Source organism: Lactuca saligna, chromosome 7 (assembly GCF_052625555.1).
Source record: "Lactuca saligna cultivar CGN05327 chromosome 7, ASM5262555v1, whole genome shotgun sequence".
NCBI lineage: Eukaryota > Viridiplantae > Streptophyta > Magnoliopsida > Asterales > Asteraceae > Lactuca > Lactuca saligna.
In genome coordinates, this window is record NC_136423.1 from 5,782,377 (window position 1) to 5,799,096 (window position 16,720).

Below are 16,720 nucleotides of genomic sequence, written 5' to 3' on the forward strand. Positions count from 1 at the left end.
GGCCAACATACCCTGGGTAGATCGAATAGACTGCAGACCCGGGAGGGCACATAGTCAGGTCGAAGGCCCGGCGAGCGGTCCAGATAGGCTGAAGTCGCCGCGAGGGCGGTCCAGACGTGCTGAGGCTCGGAGAGTGGGCCAGATAGACTGAAGGCCGGTACGGGAGGTCCAGTCATACTATAGACTCAGAGAGTGGACTAGGTGGACTGAAGGCCCGGTACGGGCGGACCAATCACTCTGTAGACTCGTGATGCATGGTTTTTCTATGTTTGTTATATGATACATTTATGGTTGAATGAGGTTGGTATTTTGGGGCTAACTCACTAAGCCTTCGAGTTTACATTTATCGTTTATTGTTTCAGGTTTGGCGGATGACCGCGGTAAGGCGAAGGCGTGACCGTACACTTTCCTCGATTTATTATTATGGTTTCTGGGAACTCTGATATGAAACTTTTTTGGAAACCTTTTTGTAATAACTATTGGTATTTTAAATGTTTTTGAAAAGTTTAAATTTGGCATGAATTTTACGGGTGTTACATATACATGCAATAAAATTATCCAAAGCATGAAACGTATAAATCACAATTAACCTCTTTCTCCATAATTCATCCGTTTAAGTTGCTATGGTCAAGGCAACCCAAAAGGACCATGCTACTATCGGGTCAAGTACATACCAATTATAGTTATGTGCTTAGACATCTAATCCAATAGTAGCTTCCCAAAATATGATCATTGAATCATGTGACCGAAATCCATTTCTCACAATCATATTCATCTTACTCTTCTTAAGCTTCCTTCTTTCTCATAGATCCTACAAAACATCAAAATGTTATCATCACATCATGTATTAAGAATCTTCGAATAGGAATTTGTTAAAATAATGGAGTTAGATAATGGATGTACCTAAAGTAGAGTCACACGACTTGACTTTACCATCTCTGAGATCTTTTAGGTAGTTAGAGCAGATTCACAACCAATGTCCCTTCAATTAGGAATGTGCAATTTCATGGACTAACATACAAATTCACATTTTTCATAAAGTAACTAAGAGTGAGATTTTAGAAAATAGTTTGGTTACTTTATATTGCATTATACTTATTAATGAGAATTAATTTGTCATATTAAACCCGTCGACTAACAATCCTCCACCAATCAAGGAAGCGGTGAGTGAGAGTGGACACCCATTCAACAACCATTTTAAAGACAATTTCCTTATTCCCCCTTATAGATCGACTTCGTGAATGAAGCGTACTAACGGTTAGACTGACTTTTCTTATATGTATCATATATATTAAACTTTTAATTATATATATATATATATATATATATATATATATATATATATAATGTGAATTTTAAAACATTTTAAAATTGCAAGGGTTTAATCTTTTAGTAAATTAAACTTTTAATTAAATTAAATTTAAACCATTTTATGGATTTATCGATTGTATTTTAATTAATCACTTAATAATAAGATCCATAAGGATGAATTTTAAACTTTTCAAAATACTAAGGTTTATATTTTAAATATTGAAAGTTAGAAAAAAAAAATTAAAAACAAACTAATTATGCATTCAAGATAAGGATATCCAATTACTTAGAAAATCATTCAGTTTTACTTATTTAAAACATTATTTAAGGTAGATATCCCAATCAATTCATGAGATATCTTTAAAGCTGAATTTTGTGGATCTAATAGTCAAACACACTATGCTAAACAATCACCACACCGTGTTGGGACAATTTCACAGGTCAACACGTCGTGGTGGAAGAACACCACATCGTGTTGGCGAAACAAAATGATGATTATGTTTGCTTTTCCTTGTTCAGGTTTAACAATTGTATCAATTCAATAGAAAACTAAACCTATGCTCTGATACCACTTATGGGTATCATGCAAAACATATAAACCCTATGTGTGCATGCGACCCTAAATAATTGATCTATGTTTTCTCTAATTGAACATGCAACTTGAACAACAAAATGGAAAACTCTAGCATACTAGCATAATTTTCGAAATACACAATAAGGGTTAGGTGAATGATACCTTGATTGTTATATAATAATAACAATACAAATCTTTGTGTTGTTGAAGCCTTGAGAGCAAGCGTCACAAATGGCACGCCTCTAATGGTTCATACCTAACTCAAAAAATGTAACACTTGAATCCTGGTATGTTTCACTATTGCCCCTTGTGTATTAATAAGTTTCATTTTGCCCCTTGTGTAGTACGTGGGGCGTACCACACGATACGCTTAGCGTACAAGCTGTGAAGCGGGTATGCGGGGCGTAGAACATGGTACACTTAGCGTACTCATGCGAGGCCATGATGGGATTCCGGAAACGTATGCGGGGCGTACATCCATGTACGCGGGGCATACATGTGATTTAATGAAAACCCTAATTTTAGGGTCGGACACTATATAAACACATTTATGGCTCATGAAACCCTCATTTCTCAGCATCCTTTGACCTCATAGCCTCATAGCCTCATATTCAAAACCAAAAACCTCTCCTTTGTATTTTGAGCTTAGAGTGTCCATTTTGGTGTGTTTTAGTCCATAATCAAGAAATAGAATCTTGGTGCAAGATTGTTGATCAAGGAAGAGCTTGTAGATCCTGATTCTCTACTGCATTTCCAGCTTGTTTTAGGTAAAATGCTATGAACTTGTTCATTAAATGGCTTAAATCTTATATATATATATATATATATATATATATATATATATATATATATATGAGTTTTGGTCCCTTTTTGGCCCCATGAATGAGATCTAGTGGTTTGATACCACTCTAGGAGCTTTGAGTTGCCACTCTTGGTGTTTCCGAGGTTCAAATTCCATAAAGTTGGCACCTTTAGGGTTTAGAATCACCCATGAATGAGTTTGTGTCTATTTAGTGAAAGTAGAGTGTTATATCTTGAAGTTGAGTCCTTTTAGGACATGTAAAGTCATGCAAAGTCACCAAGTCAGTGACTTTATGGTTCTAGACACTTATTAGGATTCAAATTTGTGGTTTGGACTTCTGGACTTAAGCATTAAGTGCTTAAGGAGGACTTTAGCTTAATGGGTGAGTATGTTGGGTGTACAAGTCTGTATGCACGATGTACAAGCCATATAGCGTGTACACTTAGCGTATAGTTGAGTACGCCCCGCGTACTCAGTCAGATAGGTTTTTGCATTTTGGGCTTCGAGTTTGGACTTGGGTGTTTGAGTTCTTATTGGGCCATATGAGTGCAAGTGTTTTAGACTAGGAAAATTTATTAGGCTTTAGGGTAAGGACCATGTATGGGTTTGGGCCCAATTTGGAAGACTGGGTCATAAATGAGCCTTAGATGATTAGTTGGTTTTAAGCCTTTTAGATGGAGAGTTTGGGACTTAGTCTTGGACCAAACTAGTTAAGGGGTAAAATGGTCTTTTTACCTTAATTATGGATTGTTGGATATGGGTTGGAACCCAAATGTTAATTGGGAGTTATTTTGTATTGATAGCTCAGAGATTCATCGGTCCAGCAACCAGGGATTTTCTATGAGATCCAGCAGTCGAGGTGAGTTTCCTCACTAGGTTTAGCGAGTCTAAGGCACCAATACCGACCCTTATTTTTTATGTTAGGATGATAAGTGTATGCGCGGACCTTGCTTGTGTTATGCGTTGCTATGTTTACTGAGTGAGGCTCGATGTTGGGCGAGGCCCGATGACTGAAATGTATGCTATTATTTTATGATCATTATATGTGTTAGTGTGATTATGTGATATATATTGTATGTGTATAGTGCACGGGGTCCGATGTCAGGTGGGGCCTAAGAATAACAAATCTGTGTACCGAGCGGGGCTCGACTCTATCTCTCTCCACCTTTTAATTAAATAAAACATATATTTATTTATTTTTAATAATAATAAAATAAGAGAGAGATAATGATGTGGAGTTGTAAGTATCTTATAGTGGTGCATTAGTGTGGTTTAAGTGTGATGATGTGGAAGTCACATGACACCCTATCACATTTGTGTTGCCGTAGGCATGTAAACCAGGATAGAATTGAAAAAACAAAAATTAAGTAAGTCGTAAACTAAGAACCGAAACCGGACCAAATACCACTAATCGGTTCCGATTCTTGTTCGGTTCTAATAAAATGTGTGTTATCTAAGGTGTTCGGAACCTGAACACTGTCACGTAACCAGAAAAATTGAAACCAAATAAGTCGTAAATTAAGAACCTAAAACTGGAATAAATACCACTAACTGGTTTTGTTTCGGTTCACAATACACACTTACATACGAAACACAATACACACTTCGACTCTTTACAACAAGACTTCGACCCTAACAATTTTTTCGGTTAAAAAGCTCATCCTTTGTATACCAGAGGCCTAACGTGGCATTCACCTTTTTGGGCGGTAACAAAAAATTACAGTTCTTGTTCCAACACAGTCTTTGTCCAATCTAGTATTTACAACAAACACAATACAACTTAACATATCCTGTTTCTACTAACAACCGAAGCTAATCCGTTATTTATTAGGTCTCCATGTTGGAAATTTACAACGAAAAAGATTGTGATATGTTATTATCGCAATCAAACACCATGAAGCCCGTACTAGCAAGTTTGGCACCAAGGGCAACTCACGTATATACATAAACTAAGGATTGTTGATGTAAGCAGTAAAAAAGCTTTAAATCTTTTCAAAAAGGGTGTTCACTGGATGTATGAGTATTTATTTATGCAATTAGAAACTTATGAAACCAAAATAGACCCATTAGGTGTATTATTTATGCAATTAGAAACTTATATTAAGACTAAGAACTCGAAACATGAAATCCACTGAATGACTTTGCAATGTATATTAGTATTTATGCAAAATCTAAGTTTGAGTTTGCATTCCATCGAATGACTTGGCAATCTTAGTTTATTTAGAAATTTGGAAAACGTTTCTTAATGAACCCATGGATTAAAACCGGAATCCCAAAAAGCAACCCTAGAAACGGAAAACCAAACTCTTTCAACAAAGTAAAAATATCGATTTTTTCGGTTTACTTTTTACCCAAATAAAAAACCAGTCACCAAACTGATAAAAAAGAAAACCATGTTTTGAATAACCGGAAGAGAAATTTCATAAATGACCAAAGGGAATGGGGTGTTTGAACATTTTGACCATAAAAATTTGAGTTTTATAGAATGACCAAGGGATTCTCAGAGCCCTCTAAGAAAGCCTTTTACCTTCTGAGAAATGTGAATAGTAACGAAGAATTGATGTGGCAGGGGGAAAACAAAAAAAAGTTTGTTGTATAGTTCCTCATCATCAGCACACATCTGAGAAACTGTTCTCCGACTAATGAAATCCCGATTTTTATCATGGTTTATTTCTTTGATTTAAAATTACATAATAATTATTTAATCGATATTACTAGAATTAAAGTGCTACATTCATCTTATAGGAATTTAATATTCGATTTGATTAATAACTAATTACTTCAAAATATATTTAACAAGATTATTCAAAATATATACTTTTAGAAAAAATCATAAATATTTCAATTTTTGTTATGGTTAACTGAAGAACGGTTCCTCAGAAATGTGCTGATGAAGAACACATCCTCAACCAACTTTCCTCAAAACCCTTCCGAGTAAGGGGCTGTTTGATAGCCTCTTAATGGTAAAATTAAGAGGTAACCTCTTAATTTTTCAGATTCTGTTTGGTTAGCTATGAATAAAAGCCTCTTCATTTTTTAAAAGCCACTTAGATAATGTTTGTTGTTTGTCTGCAGATCTGCATGGCCTCTTCTGTCTGCGCCGCGCAGACCACGCGCAGACATTAGCCTTCGCAGACTGTTTGTTTTTTTGAAGACTGAATACCTAAAAATGTATGCGCGCCCTCTTCTTGGCGCAGATGTGGACCAGAGTCTTCTAACATCTTCTAGCCTAAAAACACACACACACACACACACACACACACATATATATATATATATATATATATATATATATATATATAAAGTTTTTTTTTAATTTATATTTTTTTCCAACTATATTAATGATAAACAATTTGAAAAAAAATTACAAAACTTAAAAAAAAAACGTTCGACGATACAAACATGGTATTTTTGACAAATTTATAAATATAGATTTATTACAATAATAGTCGTTGAAGTTGTTTATATAAATATAAAAAAAAATCATAATATATTCTTATATATTTTTTGTTAAATTTTGTAAAACATTATCTAATACAGTATCGTCAATTTCTCGAGAAAATATTTATGGTACGTTTTTAATGGATTTAATTGAAAAATTCAAAGTTTATTTACATCGATTTATATATCAAATTCTTTAATCACTAAGTATAATGTTTAGTTATAATTTTGCAACTAAAGTTGTTGTTTTTTATCAAATATTTATATTAATTAACACCATTTTTATTTTTTATACAATAATACATAAAAGTTGATCTAGATTCGTTAATTATTTATAATAAAATCATAAAAATATTAAAAAATCATTTTGAAGTTTAAAAAAATCATTTTATTTAGATTTCAGCTAATTTTAGTAGCCTTTTAACTCACAACAAAACAAACAGTACCTTAAGACAAAATTGCAAAAATGGTCCCTGTGCTTGGCAAATTTATGCGATTTTGGTCCAAAACGATACCTTGGTGCACCACTAGTCCAATTTTTGATCTTTTTATTGTTTTTGGTCCCTACACACTTAAAAAGACGATTACGCCCTTATAATTTACATTTTTCATTTTTTTGATGCTGAAATACATAAATTAATTTAATTTATATTTATTTTATATTTTATTTGTCTTTTCTCTCTCAAACACACACACACATACAAAAAATATATCACCCCTAATGGATGCCATCATCACCACCACCGACTGCAACCACCAACAGTTACCACCGTCCGCCACCATCTTTCTTTCCTCAGACCTCAATGAAATTTACCCACCGACACCACTCTTCTGATCGGAGTTGTCCCCACCCAAATACTGCCATAACGATCTTTCAATGAATTGGGTTTTTAGCCGTTACCACCACCATCACAGAAGATGATGCCATCATCATTTACCACCATCGCCGTTCTCCATCACTATTCGTCGACAACCACCTCCACCCCCCCCCCCCCACCCTCAACTTTTCTTCCTTAACGAGACGATCTTTCACCACTGACCACCAAACCATTGTTCATCGGATTTCTTCCAACTGCCTCTCCCTCCCAGAAAACCTAAAGCACCAGATGATCGATGGTTTAAAAAAAGACGAATTTGATTTGAAGGGTTTTATCACCTCCCTCTTATTCCTCGAGTTTAAATATGTAGATCGATATGTTTAAAGAACAAATCAAGTATGTTGCTCTCGTTTGCAGATCTGGAAACGAACATCTAGAGCTACCAGAGAAGACGAAAAGGTGGTGGTAAGTAGGCAAAGTCGCTTGAATTTACATCTAGGTCACAATCCATTGTCATGGGAGTTTGTTAGGGGTAGGAGGTTTTGTATAAGCAGGAGGTGGAGAGAGGCATGTGGGTCTTCGATTATCAGGAACGGAGAGAGCCGTTATTGCTAGGGTTAAGGTTTGAGAAAGATTGATGAAGACAGGTGGTGGGTTCTGTGGAGATTTGAATATGGAGAAGAAGGGGTTGCTTCCGATTCGTAAACAAATTGCAAATCCAAAATTGGCAAAATATCATTCATATTTATGTACTAATCAAAACGATTTTAGTTTGGGAACAAGGATATGGGTCATGGGGATGAAGAACATAATAACAGGAAAAAGAGAGAGAGAGAGAGAGAGAGAGAGAGAGAGAGAGAGAGAGAGAGAGAGAAGGGATGAGAGGGGTGGTTTGTTTTTTTTTTCTTTTTTTAATTAGAATAATTAGAAAAGAAATTAAATTAAATTAAAAATAAAATTATTTAAGGGCAGATTTGTCATTTCAGGTGGAGTATAGACCAAAACTACATATAAATGCCAACCATAGGGACAAAAACCATATAAAGTATCCAAAATTGGACTATTAATGCACCACTAAACTTTTTTGTACCAAAACTGCATAAATTTGACAACAACAGGGACCATTTTTGCAATTTTGTCGTACCTTAAACTTTACAAGTTATACCGAGTATCTGAATAAAAATGAGAGACGCGCGTTCCCTCTTTTGCCCTTTGCCCTTGTAAGCTCACTTCCTTCAAAACCACACCAACCTTTCAGTTGATATTCTGGTCTCCTCCCACCTCCGACCGACTTCAGCGCGACCGACTTCCTCCCATCATCGACCTCGTACAGTAGCACCGCCACCCTCATCGTCACCTTTCTAAGCTACGACCTCCGACGCTAAGCTCTGACAGCGTCGATCTCCACCCTTGCTCCTTCGTCGGTTATTCTGGAATGGTTCTAGGTAACGTTTGTTTTTCTTTCTTGCCCTAAAAATCGGTTATTCTGAAATTGTTATCAAATTCGAACCCTAAAAATCGGTTATCAGACGCTAGTGTCGATTGTGTACCCTAAAAATCTATTTTTATGCTAATTCTTTGATTGTGAGCAACTGTAATTTGTTAAGAGAAGACGTGAATGATCTTTGTTATTTATTGAAATCTGTTATAGACATATGCTTCAGAAGTCAGCAATGAGGAACACCAAGCTTTGGCATTATCAATTGTAAGATTTTACAATGTTTCTTTGGTGTTGCTGAGATATACCCACAATTCTTTTTCAAAAAGTCTTTTTTTTATCTCTTCATTTGTTTTGTTTGGATAACCTGGGACTACTTCAGTTTGAGTTTCAATTGGGATAGATTTGCCCTTATGTTTTTGTTAGTTGTTGGAATGAAGAAATAGCAAAAACTTATCAGCTAATTGGATTGTATGAGTATGACTGTGAGTAATATTTGAAAAGGAATTCTTTTACGAGTTATGCATATGAATTATATGAAAATTGGCAAATGTTTCCAAACAGCTCCTAACTGAAAGGCTTTCGCACCCACTTCCTTTTGTCATTTGATGAAATTGCCCAATTTTAACCTGTAATCAATAGGGTCCATCGACTTGGCTTGTCCTTCTCCATTAGCGCTGTTTCTCGTCATCTGTTCTTCACCATCGACTCCATCTTCTTCATCGAACCGTAACAAAATCTATTTCAGGGGTAAAAAATCAAGACTAGAAGGGAGATGCACAGCAAAGCGGGAAACCTGCTCATCGTCTTGTTTTGTATTCCATTACGCCTCCCAAAGCTTCTGAATTCGACATCTAGAATCTCATCAAACTTACTAGTAAGTAGTTTCAAATTATTGTTTTTAGTACCAATTGCTAAAGTAATTTAGTACCTGTTGCTGAACCAATTTGATTTTCCTTTTGTGGTACTACTCTCTTAAAGAATCATTGCAAGAAGGCACACAAACTGTTTGATAAAATGCCTGAGAGAAGTGTCTAGATTTTTGGTTTCTCGGTACTCATTGCTGCTGCTCTATTCTTTATAGTTTAAAGTTCTCTACTGTTGTAGAAGGCTTTGTGTTGTTTCCTATAGCCACTTCATGCTTTCACTGATGCTAAAGTATGATTCTACTCAAATCTTTCATTGAACACTCTTTTATGAACTGTTACCTTATAGTGGTGGAAATATTGAAGGAACTATTGGCAATTGTTATCATTTTGGGATTGCATTTGGTTCTGTGGCTTTGCAAGAAGTTTATGATCATGAACATTTGTTGTTAAAGATGAATGTGCATGAATATAAAAAATTATCGAAATAATTATTGAAGTTAATAAATTGTGATGTTGTAAATGTAAGTATTTTTCAAAAAGATTATTATTAATGATTCAATTGAAGATAAAGTAATATATGTAAAATAAGAAATAATCCACAATATATAAGCATATGCCCTTTTTGGTCATTTTACATATACAAGGAGTTTATGCGCCATAAAACTAGTGCAACGATTATGAGCTTTCTATTTGATCAACTATGTTGCATTCATCTTTGTAGGCAAATCAAACGAGTGATTATTTGTGCTTCTTTTATTGGATTTCAAAATGGATTCTGCAATTTCATTGGAGGAATCTATACCAGAAAGCATCCTTCAACCTTTCTTTTCTGCTACCAATTCATCAACACTAAACAAAGCTTTGGAGAATCTAATAGAATTGGCTAGAACAAAAGAGGGTCGATCTGATCTTGCTTCCAAGAATATGCTCAACCCAACCCTTCAACTCTGTAAATTACTATCATACCCTTCTTCAGGCGACACACTTTTATTGGCTCTTAAACTCATCAGAAACCTATGTGCTGGAGAATTACGAAATCAGAATTCATTTATCGAACAAAATGGAGTTGATATTGTTTCGAATATAATCAGTTGTAAGGAAATTGTTAACGATTCAAATCATGGGCTTATTCGAATGGGATTACAAGTTGTAGCAAATGTTTCATTGGCTGGAGAGGAACATCAACTTGTTATATGGAACCATATTTATACTTTGAAGTTTCTTGAGATTGCAAAGATTAGAAGAAAAGAAACCTGTGACCCTTTGTGTATGATCATCTATGCTTGTGTTGAAGAGAACCATGAACTGCTTGACAAGTTGTGTTCGGATCGTGTTTTGCCTCTTCTTGTTGAAATTATAAGAACTGCATCTGAAGGTATGTTTCTTGATTCTTATTCCTTTGAATTTGTTTTAGTTTTCTCAATTTCTTGAGTTTGACTTTTAACTCGTTTTATTTTTATGTGCACCAGTGGGGTTTGGAGAAGATTGGGTGAAGCTAATTCTTTCAAGAACATGCATTGAAGAATCTTACTTCACACCCATCTTCTCAAACTTACAATATCCTCATCCTTCTATTGAAACTACAAATACCTTCACACAAGAACAATCCTTTTTGTTAAGCATCCTATCCGAATTGATAAACGAGCAACTCGAGCATATTACACTATCAAAGTTTTTCGCTTTAGATATTTTCAAGATCCTAAAAACCAGTTTAGGTGTTGTTGATTATGCTTCACGCCCAAAATCCGGTCTCCCAACCGGCTCAAATGACATCGATGCCCTTGGATACTCTCTCTGCATATTGAGAGACATTTGTGCATTTGACCCGGGTCATGTGGATATGGTCGATCCGTTGCTTTCATTAGGGTTTATCGAAACATTGCTCGATTTGCTTCGTGAACTTGAACCTCCTTCAATAATAAGAAAAACAATCAAACATGATGAGAATGAAGAAACAAAAACTCATTCGGGTAAAATATGCCCTTATAAGGGATTTCGTAGTGATATTATTGCGGTTATTGGGAATTGTGCGTATGGGAGGAAGCGAGTTCAAGATGAGGTGAGGGAGAAGAATGGGATACTTTTGATGTTGCAGCATTGTGTCACGGATGATGAAAACCCGTTTTTGAGGGAGTGGGGTATTTGGGGTGTGAGGAATTTGTTGGAAGGGAATGTAGAGAATCAAAGGGTGGTTAGTGAGTTGGAAATCCAAGGGTCGGTTAACTTACCGGAGCTGTCTAATCTTGGCTTGCGGGTCGATGTCGATCAACTCACTCGACGTGCAAAGCTTGTAAACATGGCTTGAAGCTCCCCCCTTCTTACACAACATTGTCTTTGTGTTTATGTTTGTTCGACTATTTTCCTAGTGATGTCTTTACATTTTTTATAATTACAAATGCAAATGAGAAAAATATATATGTATTTTGTTACGTAGAAGTGGTAGAACTAGTGTTCAAACTTTTTATTACCCTTCTAAACAAAACAAACAACTAAAATAGTGCTCTCAATAAATAAAAATTCATTATTAATGCTCACATAATATAAGCTATACAATTACCAAAATGTGACGTACAACTTATTTTAGTGTTTAAATAGGAGATTTGAACGTAAATGTTACGTAGCTTGATGGTTTGAGCGTGACTTTGTGACCAGGTTTCGCATCCCCTCTATTCCTTTTTTTTTTTTCGTGGGTAAATAAACTGGTTCTGGAATAACCCACTCAGGGATGCGACCATGTACCCCTTCAGCTTTCGGTTTTTACAACTTTGGGCCATCTTGCAAATTATTTTTACAAATTGGCACAAACGCTTTTTTATAACTCTCTTAGATTTTTATTTATTTATTTATATACAATTTTAGTTCAACTTTCAAGTGGTATAAATCCGAATATATTATTCAAACATGACATGTTTTCGGTTTGAAAACCCATTTTCTTTTATATTGATGTAAATTTTGTTTTTGTTTTTCTTTTTTTTCCCTTTATGTCGTTATAAATTACGTTTTCATATTTTACGTAATACTCACTATGATATGCATCAACTATATTTGGCACTGTTGGCTAACCTCCCAGACAATAAAAAGGCAAAACTAGTTTGCTTGATAATCTTCACTTTGCTTTGTATGTCGAACGCAAGGAACAAATTGATCTTTCAGGGAGTCCTCAAACCGGTTCCAAAACATATCGATGATGTTCAAGTGTATTCTTTTCTTTTGGCAAAAAAAAGTATAAAATAGTAAAACAAGTTTTGACATTAGACATGCTTTTTCATTAATTAAAATATCATCTTAACGTTGATGCTATCTCGCTTCCATGTAAATCTTCTAGCATCTAGTTAGATTTTATATATAAACATGTTCTAAAAGACATTAACATGGTAATTTGTATATCCGTATATACCTAGACAATCATCTTTCGATTACGATATGTATATGGAAAACTGACAAATATATTTCACCTTTCAACATTGTATATAAATAACTAATACAAGTTCGTTGATAAGTAATTGAGTTGATTTTTTAGGTAGTTAACTTAGCATCCTAAAGCTTCCTCATCAATAAGACAATAACTCATGATTTTGCAAATTAGTATTATGCAATGTTTAGTTTTTTAGTTAAAATTCCGGCTTTAAAGATAACATTTAGATAATATATATTGTGAAAGGCTGAAATACTTCATAGGCCCATGAGGTGATGATTAATGTGTGCCCAACTCATTAAGATTTACAAAGCCCACAAACCTTTCAAGATTCCAATTCCCCCTACCTTGCGTCTTTCTTCCCTTCCGCTGCAGCCAATGTGCAGACACATCTCGCCCTCAAATGGATTGGTAACTCGAACTTAATCGTTACATGGATGATGATACGATCAACATGCATCCTCCAACAACAAGCCCCAGATCACTTCATCAACAAATTCAAATATTTCTCTTCATTTCTCCTCCATTACTCTGTGCCTCCTTCTTCACCCATTGAAGAAACGGGAGAAGATTCCGCATCTCATTTACTCTCTCTCCTCTCGCTACCCAATTGGCAGAAAAACCCACGTCTCAAAACCCTAATCCCATCGATTTCCCCATCACATATCACCTCTCTTTTCAACGATAACCCTAACTTGAAGCCACAAACAGCTCTTTCATTTTTCAATATCTTGTCACAGAGATCTAATTTTAGACCTAGTGTTGAGTCTTTTGCATCACTGCTTACGATACTGATCAAGAATCGATTTTTAAATGTGGCTGAAAAGATCCGGATTTCGATGGTGAAGGCTTGCGAAACGGACGACGATGCGAGGTTTGTTTTGGGGTTTCTGAGAAAAATGAATGCTGATGACGATGAAGATTCTGAATGCAAATTTAAACTCAGTATTAGATGTTATAATACATTGTTAATGTGTTTATCAAGGTTTTCGATGATTGACGATATGAAATATGTGTTTCTAGAGATGTTAGATAATGAAATCATGCCGAATATATACACTTATAATTCCATGGTGAACGGATACTGTAAATTGGGGAAAGTTGATGCAGCTGGCCTGTATGTTACCAAGATTGCTCAAGCAGGGCTTAGTCCTGATACTCATACTTATACATCCTTGATTCTAGGCCATTGCAGGAATAAAGATGTCGATAGCGCACACAAGGTGTTCGATGTAATGCCTAAGAAAGGGTGTTGCAGAAACGAGGTTTCTTATACCAATTTAATTCATGGATTTTGTGAAGAAAATCGTATTGACGAAGCTCTGAAGTTATTTCACCGAATGGGAGATGATAATTGCTTCCCTACAGTCCGTACATTTACTGTTTTGATTTCTGCATTAAGTAAGTCAGGTAGAACAGCAGAAGCATGGGCTTTATATAGCAAAATGAGTGAGAAAAGTTGTGAGCCGAATGCCCATACTTACACTGTTCTCATAGATGCCATGTGTAAAGAGAAAAAGTTGAATGAAGCACGAAAGTTATTATATGGAATGGAAGCTAAAGGAGTGGAGGGTACTGTTGTGACATATAATGCTTTGATTGATGGGTTTTGTAAGGAAGGAAAGGTCGAGAGTGCATTCGAGATGCTTAAAAGAATGGAAAAGAAAAGGTTAAAACCAAATGTCCGGACATACAACGGGTTGATTGGTGGGTATTGTAAAGGTGATAACATTCACAAGGCAATGGCATTGCTTGATAAGATGATGAAGATGAAACTTTCACCTACTATTATCACCTACAACTTGCTAATCAATGGACAATGTAAGCATAATCATGTTGATAGTGCCTATCGGTTGATTGGTTTGATGAAAGACAATGGTGTTCTTCCTGATGAATGGACCTACAGTGCTCTAATAGAGGCTTTATGTAAACGAGGGAGTGTAGAAGAAGCTCATTTGTTGCTTAAAGAAAAGGGCATAAAAGTAAATGAAGTTACCTACACGACTCTTATAAACGGGTATTTCCAAACTGGGAAGGCGGATCTTAGCATGGGTTTGTTTAAAGAAATGTTGACCAATGATTTCTCACCGAATTCTTGGACGTATAATGTACTGATTCATGGATTATGTAAAGAAGATACGATTCAAGAAGCTTTAATGTTAATCGGGAAGATGATCAAGATAGGGTTTGAAGTGGAAATCACTACTTACACAATCTTTATCGAACATTTGTTAAAAAGTTTCGATTTTTTTGAAGCCCATAAGCTGTTCAACCAATTGGGTGCTTCCGGATTGAAGCCCGATGTTTGTACATACACTTCTTTTATACTTGCATATTGTACTCAAGGAATGATAAAAGAAGCAGAAGATATGATGAATGAAATGATTCAAAAAGGTGTCAAACCAGACACCGCCACATATACGGTTTTCATCGATGCGTGTTGCCATGTAGGACAGATAAACCGTGGTTTTGATTTCTTAAAACGTATGATGGATGCCGGATGTGAGCCTTCTCAACATACATACGCGATAATCTTGAAGCATCTTTTGAGGAAAAACTACAAGTCAAACACCGGAATCGACAATGCCATTCCGGTGAACACCGTGTGGAAGATAATGGAATTCGACGATGCAATCGAGCTGTTTTCGGAAATGGTCAAACAGGGTTGTGAATTAAAAGTCAACACTTTCGATGCGTTGACCAAGGGGTTGTGTAAAGAAAGGCGGTTTGAAGAATCTTTAAAGTTGGTGAATCATATGTTGACAAACGGGATTTCTCCAAATGAAAGTATATACACGTCTTTGGTGAATTGTTCGTGCTACTTAAAAATGTTTGATAAAGCATTGAGTTTAGTGAACAACATGGTTGAAAACGGGATTTTGGTAGATTTAGAGTCGTATAAGCTGCTTATTTGTGGGTTATATGAGGAAGGAAAGCATGAAAAGGGTAAGGAAGTGTTTTGTGGTTTGCTTGATGGGTATAATTCGGATGAAGTTGTTTGGACAATTCTTCTTGATGGGTTGCTTAAACGAGGTTTGGTTAAAAGGTATTTTGAGCTTGTGGGTGTTATGGAGGAGAAGGGTTGTCATCTTAATCGATATACTTATCAAATGTTAGTTGACCAAATGGGTGTTTAAATAAGTTAGATATAAATACTTACAATAAGATCATCATATTGGGATCTTTGGGGAAGAAAATATGATCTAAGGTTCTTTTTTGTTTGTAAGAAGAAATGGAGTGGGAGTGGGAGTGGGACCCACACAATGGAGATTGAAGGTTCATGGTTTATCCGATCATTCTTTAAAGCTTGTCCATTTTCAGGTAACAAGTTGTTTGTTAACTTTTGTTCTAATGCTGTTAAAAAAGAATCAGAAAACTCTTTTTATGTTAAAAGAGTGGTTATTTATGTAGCGAAGTTGTTATTTTTATTGCAGATGAAGGTAAATCGGTGAACATGGGAAACCTGGTTTCTTTGTTCCAATATTGACAAAGATTTTTGAGGTTAGAGTTTGTTAGTTAAGATGCGGCTGGCTATACATAATTTTGTGAATTGAAATGGGAATCATTTAAACATTTAATCTGATTGTAGATTTGCTTTGTCTTTTATGAAATTAATTTTATATAAGATGTATAAAATTTAACACAAAACGTAGCATTTTTCCAGCAAGTAGATTGGAAATAGATCTCTTGCATTTGTAGTGCAATTCTACCAGATTGCTGCATGAACTTCGTTATTTTGATGATAATTGGATTGAAATGATTTGATTGATGTTATGAGGAAACAAAGTTGTTACTGATATATGTTATGACTTACAAAACAATAAAAACTTTGTGCCTTAAACTGGTACTTAGCCAAATTTTCCATTATTGGGTTTCAACAGAAATAGATTTAGCGATTTTTTTTTTTTTTTTTTTTTTTTTATATACATTAAACAATATTGTAATTTTATTCTTTTTACAAAGTTAAAACGTTCTTTGTCATTACTATATAAGGTGAAAAACATACTGCATATTGCACACTCATGCAATGAGAAAACACTTGTAAATGTTTT

General features: G+C 35.2%; 2 protein-coding genes across 4 annotated transcripts; both read left to right on the forward strand.

Moving 5' to 3' along the window:
• Positions 1 to 8,138: 8,138 nt before the first annotated feature.
• MEE50 (ARM repeat superfamily protein) lies at positions 8,139 to 11,682 on the forward strand. 3 transcript variants are annotated; one of them, XM_078964325.1, is made up of 5 exons: positions 8,139 to 8,391; positions 8,598 to 8,651; positions 9,133 to 9,261; positions 9,975 to 10,628; positions 10,723 to 11,682. In XM_078964325.1, exons 4-5 carry the CDS (start codon positions 10,022 to 10,024, stop codon positions 11,556 to 11,558), a joined length of 1,443 nt encoding a protein of 480 aa, XP_078820451.1. In that variant the 5' UTR covers positions 8,139 to 8,391; positions 8,598 to 8,651; positions 9,133 to 9,261; positions 9,975 to 10,021; the 3' UTR covers positions 11,559 to 11,682. The 3 variants fall into 3 exon arrangements, with proteins under 3 accessions (XP_078820451.1, XP_078820452.1, XP_078820454.1); XM_078964326.1 differs by lacking the exon at positions 8,598 to 8,651; XM_078964328.1 differs by lacking the exons at positions 8,598 to 8,651; positions 9,133 to 9,261.
• Positions 11,683 to 13,002: 1,320 nt separating this feature from the next.
• LOC145004764 (Pentatricopeptide repeat (PPR) superfamily protein) lies at positions 13,003 to 16,437 on the forward strand. The gene is made up of 2 exons (XM_078963752.1): positions 13,003 to 15,989; positions 16,103 to 16,437. Exon 1 carries the CDS (start codon positions 13,106 to 13,108, stop codon positions 15,803 to 15,805), a length of 2,700 nt encoding a protein of 899 aa, XP_078819878.1. The 5' UTR covers positions 13,003 to 13,105; the 3' UTR covers positions 15,806 to 15,989; positions 16,103 to 16,437.
• Positions 16,438 to 16,720: the final 283 nt, after the last annotated feature.